At 41.5% G+C, this 5,232-nt stretch overlaps 1 protein-coding gene across 1 annotated transcript in view; it reads right to left on the bottom strand.

The window, feature by feature from the left end:
- Window positions 1-5,232, bottom strand: part of IQCA1 (IQ motif containing with AAA domain 1) — a gene marked incomplete at its 3' end in the record, with an annotated part of 99,052 nt that overhangs the window by 78,210 nt on the left and 15,610 nt on the right. Inside the window, exon 6 of the mRNA XM_009577884.1 lies at window positions 2,921-3,108. Within this exon, the coding sequence (XP_009576179.1) occupies window positions 2,921-3,108 (188 nt within the window). The remainder of the gene's footprint in view (window positions 1-2,920; window positions 3,109-5,232) is intronic.

Below are 5,232 nucleotides of genomic sequence, written 5' to 3'. Positions count from 1 at the left end.
TGTTCAGCAGGCCAGGCAGAAGCAGGACACAACTCCTGCTAGTTCTGCAGTGTCTCTGGCATGCACCACACGGAAAGCTTGGCTCTGCGTGACACGTGCTCCCCACGTGTAGAAACTTACTTTTGGTTTTTTTTTTTTTTTTTACCTATTTTGGATGCAAGTGAATACGTCTGCAGGGAAAATTATTTTGGTCACTTAAATAGAGGCCTCCTGTGAAGAGCAGGATGGCAGGCAGCTCACTCTGACTCCTCTCAGTCCCATAAATCACTGCATCACTCAGCCAGATTCAAATGAACTGTACTGAGTGATGTCCAGCCTTTGCTGAAGCTGATGGCAGCTCTCCCACTGTCTAGTCTTGGCTGAAATGTGCCTTACTGATTTTTAGAGATGATGCTGGACAGTTAATTTAAAACAAGGGGGCAACAGGGAGCATGATCAGACATACTGCTCTGCCTGCAGCAAACCTGTCACTGCCCCTCTGCTATCAGCACATGCAGCGTTTCTTTAACTGTGCTCCATCAAAATGGTCTGACTTAGCTTAAAACTGCTTTTCGGTTAATTTTTTTAATATCAGATTGTTTCAGATGGGTGGGTAGAGAAGCAGCTCTGTCTGTGGTTATTCTACAAGGTTGGAAGGGAGCTATTTTCTCAGTCTCTTAGCTGCAGCAGAACAACATGTCTGACTAAAGGCTTATCTATAAGCGGTGGTGTCATTGATTAACTCTGTGTGTGAGCATATCTTAGTCCCATTTAATATAATCACTTGCTCTGGAAAAGCATATCCATAAAGCTATCCCAGATCAGTTAATGTAGTGCTTATATTCAAATATCTGCTTTAATCTTTGTTAATTTTCAAGTCTAGATGAGATTCAAGACTACTGAACCTGACTAGACCAGACAACTTAAAGGTTAGCTAAAGAACTCCTTATAACTTGTTTAATTACGTATTTATATGCTGGGATACTGACTATATCTGCCTATAGCCTTGAAGGTCTCACCTAAAGTTGGGCCCCTGGGCACATCTCGGATATAAATGTTGCAATGAGGTCCCATTTCACTTGTAAGGGCTACCGAATAAGAAAGCTCAGCATTTACACTCCACCTTACATCTTCAGAGTATTTCATAGACACATAAGACTGAGGTCGCTTATACATTAGGTAGCAAGGGTTTTGACAAACTGCTCATTCAGCCATTCCTCTCCACCTCCCTTGATCGAATGATGGCTTCGGCTTCCTCCAAATGATCCTTTGGATTGGTTAGGCTCTTGGTTGGCTCTGCTTTAAGTGCCTCCATGGAATGGATTTTACTTTTAATAATGTCTCGTAACTGTCTTCAAAGAGGTTTATGGCTCAGCCTTATTCTCTGGGAGATTGACTGTTCTCTGCTAATCTCCTACAGAAACATTGTTATTGGTTCACGCAGTATTTCAGTTAGTTCTCCTCAAGCTCTAGAGTCAAGTTAACTGGACGATTGACCTATGTTAGAGAATTACTATTAGATGAGTAATATTAAGCAAAGGAAATAAGATCTTTCTGTACCTCAGAACATGCTGGGAGCTGTGGGGAGCGGCAGGAAATGGCAGCTCAAGAAGTGTGCAGACCGGGCCCTAGGAACAGGGTTGATTTAGGGAACGGGGAAGTGCTTTGTAATAGCGGAGGTTCTAAAACCCGCAGTTCTTTCTAAAGGAGAGCTAGATGGGGGTAAAAATATACTAGCGTCTTGAGTGTCTGTAAGAGGCAAAAGTATAAGAAAGAAGAGAAATAGATTGTGGCAGACCTGTGAGAGTGCTGGTTTTGATTGCTTTTTTTTTTTTTTTGGCAAACACTATGCTCTCATATAGCTCTCATAACCTGATTAAAGTCAAGGAATAAATAGAGCAGCATTTCATCAGAATGCATTTGTGTTTCCAAATAGAAATGGCATGCTGAAGGCAGGTCCGGTACACTGAAAAAACGCTCAATGATTAATGGCCATGACACTAGTCCACAAGACAAATACGAGCCCTGTAACATCACCAAGTAGCTCAAGACACAAAAACACTGGAAGTGCTTTTGCAGAGCAGTTTTATGCAGAGCAGTGGAAACCTTGCTGCTAAATCCTGGAACTTTTGGGGGCTGCTTCCCAATTTACCTTTACATACTAACCCACCGGATGGGGGTAAATCCTGGAAAAAATTACCTATATGATAAAACCAGCCTATATTCCTTAGTACAAGGCTTTACAGTATTGCCATATTAAAATTGCCAGTTTCAAAACTTCTTTAGCTAAAGTAAACTTCCTTAGAGAACTATAGGTGTCAGCACTCACGTGTAAGTATGTGCTTAACTCTACTGAGACGTGAAGTTTCACTGAGATCAGCAGCACTACTTAAGTAAAGTTACCTTTGGAGGAGTGTCTTGAAGGTCAGGGCCTCAAGCATGAAAGGACTTCAGATTCATATCGGCTGCTGGATAATACTAGCAGCAGGCACCTGGACTGCAGTACTAGTGACGTGATGTGATTTGCTATAGCAAATAATTATACTTCTATCTCATGGAAGACTGCGTTCTCTCTCTTAAACCTTATGTATTCAGACAGGGAAAAAAAGCCAGTGTGCCTAAACTTTAAGTATGCTTCTTGTAACTACAAAGCTGGAGCCCGAGCTGACATGTAATCTGAACGTGTCCCCATTTTAATCTCTGTGGACCTGATTCTGCAGTCAGTCTTTCAAGGTGCATCTCTGATCCCTGCTGGACTGTGCAAGGAGTGATGCACTACTCTGGTTTCCCCAATTAAGAGTCCTGCCGTTCAGGAACTCAGTTCTGCTGCTGGGATTGGGATCACCACCATAAAGTGGAATTTGCAATTTGTAAGAACTGCAAAATCAGGCTCCTTGGGGCAAATGGACTTATTAAGGGCCAAGTGTTTCTCTCTGCTCACCGGCACTCGATGAAACACTGGCCAATCTGATCCTGGAGAGTTTCCTTGATGTTGAGCCCCTCCGTTTCTCTCAGCTTGTCCTTGATGAAGACCTCCTCCTGTCTCTCCTGGACCTCACCTTGCAGGGCATTTATTTGCCTAGCATGCATCTGTGAAATACTCGTTGCCTTTAAGTGAGGAGGTAGGGTCTGAAAACGACAAGAGGAGAAAACAAAAGGTACAAATTAAAAGAAACTTAATATAAACTGGAATGCCAGGTTGACAGTGAATCCGAGCTTAAGCCTTAATTTATTCGCAGGAAGCCAGGAAAAAACCCTGTGCTCATAAAAAGTGCCTGGATGCACACAATGGTCTATTGTTAGTGTTTCGGCATTAATTAACAACATTGCAATGTACAAAAACAACCCTTCCAGCGTGGGATCCTGGGATCTCAATGAGACAGGTGAGAAAGCTGCTGTTCTGCAAATGCCAACTTTATCCATGTCAGAAGGGTGCCAGAGATTTTTTTAATTGAATTTTCAAATGTTTGGACTTCCCATTGGTACTTCTTAATTAGCCAGTATTGTTTTTAATTTGTTCACTTAAATTTTTATATGCATTGCTTGGTCAGTGGTTTCCTGGTATTTTGTTGCAGCTGGTCATATTCCTTTAGGAAATCAACTTCCCTTGAGGAACAACAACAACAAAAGAATAAACAAACCCCCAAAACACTGTAATAAAAATCATAGCTCCCCAAGTTTCCCATGATTTGATAACCTTGGCAAGAAGGACTTCTAAGCCAGTTTAAAGTCTTAGAATAATTTCTGCTTTGTGATTGATTTTACATGTGTACTTTGAGAGAGAAAAATGAAAGTCTTTCTGGTATGCAAATACAGAAGCATGAAAAATACCATCTGTGTGGGTGGTCCGAAACTTTGCGTTTTTTAGTTTGCAATGGTTGATAAAGTTAAGATGTTCCCAGTATTTTACGAGCTATTACTACCTTGTAAGTGCAGAGAAAAATATATTTTAAAAATTAACTTGTAAACTAGCTTTGGTTTTTTTGCAATTCCAAAACAAAATATTTTCCACGTACTTGGGAAGTAGTAATCATATTGTCTGACAGTGTATGTCAAATTTAAGAATAGAAAAGAGGAGAAAATATGATAATCTGTTTTTGTAATACGGTGTGTTTTACTCTTCAAAGTTAGTGACTATCTGACATATAGGTGGCAGCATATGTGAACAAAAGTCTGGGACTGTTGGTTTGCATGAAAAACACCTATACTATTCTGCTCTGGCCTTCCACCTTCAGAACATATAGAATTTGTCCTTAAATCAGCACAACTCAGACTAATTTAGTAATACATTCTCCTTGCTCTGGTGATGTATTTTCTCGCGTGCTCCGAGTCCTAATTCCAGAGGTCTCCCGCAAAGACAAAAAAACTTTTATCAAAGGTTTGGCCAGCTTATATTTAAGATCTGTTAGCTGGTGTTTTTCCATGCTTCGACCAGGTTCCAAAAATCACTAACAAGTGCCAAGCAAATTTGGTTTCAGAAAGTACACAGCAGGGTTGCACACTATCCAAAGTAAGCGCAGAGGCCCCGCTCAGGAAAGCAATTTATTGCCTTCCCTGCATCTGCGATATGTGACTTGCACTATGCAAAAGGAATTGGTCAAGGCCACCAGTGAGAAAATATTCAGGAGGAAAAAAGAAGAGCAGCATGCGGCTGCACATGCTCTTTTCCTGAATGTATGACCCAAAATGTTGCCTTTCACCCTGTTACCTTCACTCATGTTTCAGTTTCCATAGAAGTCAAGTGTTTCTAATTTTCACCTTCACCAGCACCTATTTTTAAGTATAGCACAAATAATATTAACACTATTTGCTTGTATTTCACCTGGATTTCACCGTTATCTGTCTTTCTTACATTAAATGAACCTCGGAATAGCCAGATGTGATGATGCTTTCTCAGGGCTCCTTTGGAAACCAGAGGGGAGGACCCATGAGGCTTGCTTTCAAGATTGAGATCTAGAAACAAGATCCACTTCCCTCAGGCGGTTTCCCACTCAACTCTTGCTTCACTACAGCAATGCTCAAGGGACTGCTTTTCTGAGAAGTTCCCACCGGAGTACTACTGCCTAGAGGTTTTGGTAGCAGGGCTGCTACTGAAGAGATGAGCCAGCTAGAGCCAGCATGACTCTTCCATGTCTTTGTATGCTGCCGTAGCACAGTCTGAACAGACACTGCATTATGCACAGAGGACAACCTACCAGATTTCCTAACTGGATGCTCACCAGGGGAAGCTGGGGAAGGGCTGTTTCATTTAGA

The sequence above is a fragment of the Fulmarus glacialis genome, unplaced genomic scaffold, assembly GCF_000690835.1.
Source record: "Fulmarus glacialis isolate BGI_N327 unplaced genomic scaffold, ASM69083v1 scaffold13955, whole genome shotgun sequence".
Classification (NCBI taxonomy): domain Eukaryota; kingdom Metazoa; phylum Chordata; class Aves; order Procellariiformes; family Procellariidae; genus Fulmarus; species Fulmarus glacialis.
This window is presented reverse-complemented; position numbering and strand designations above follow the sequence as displayed.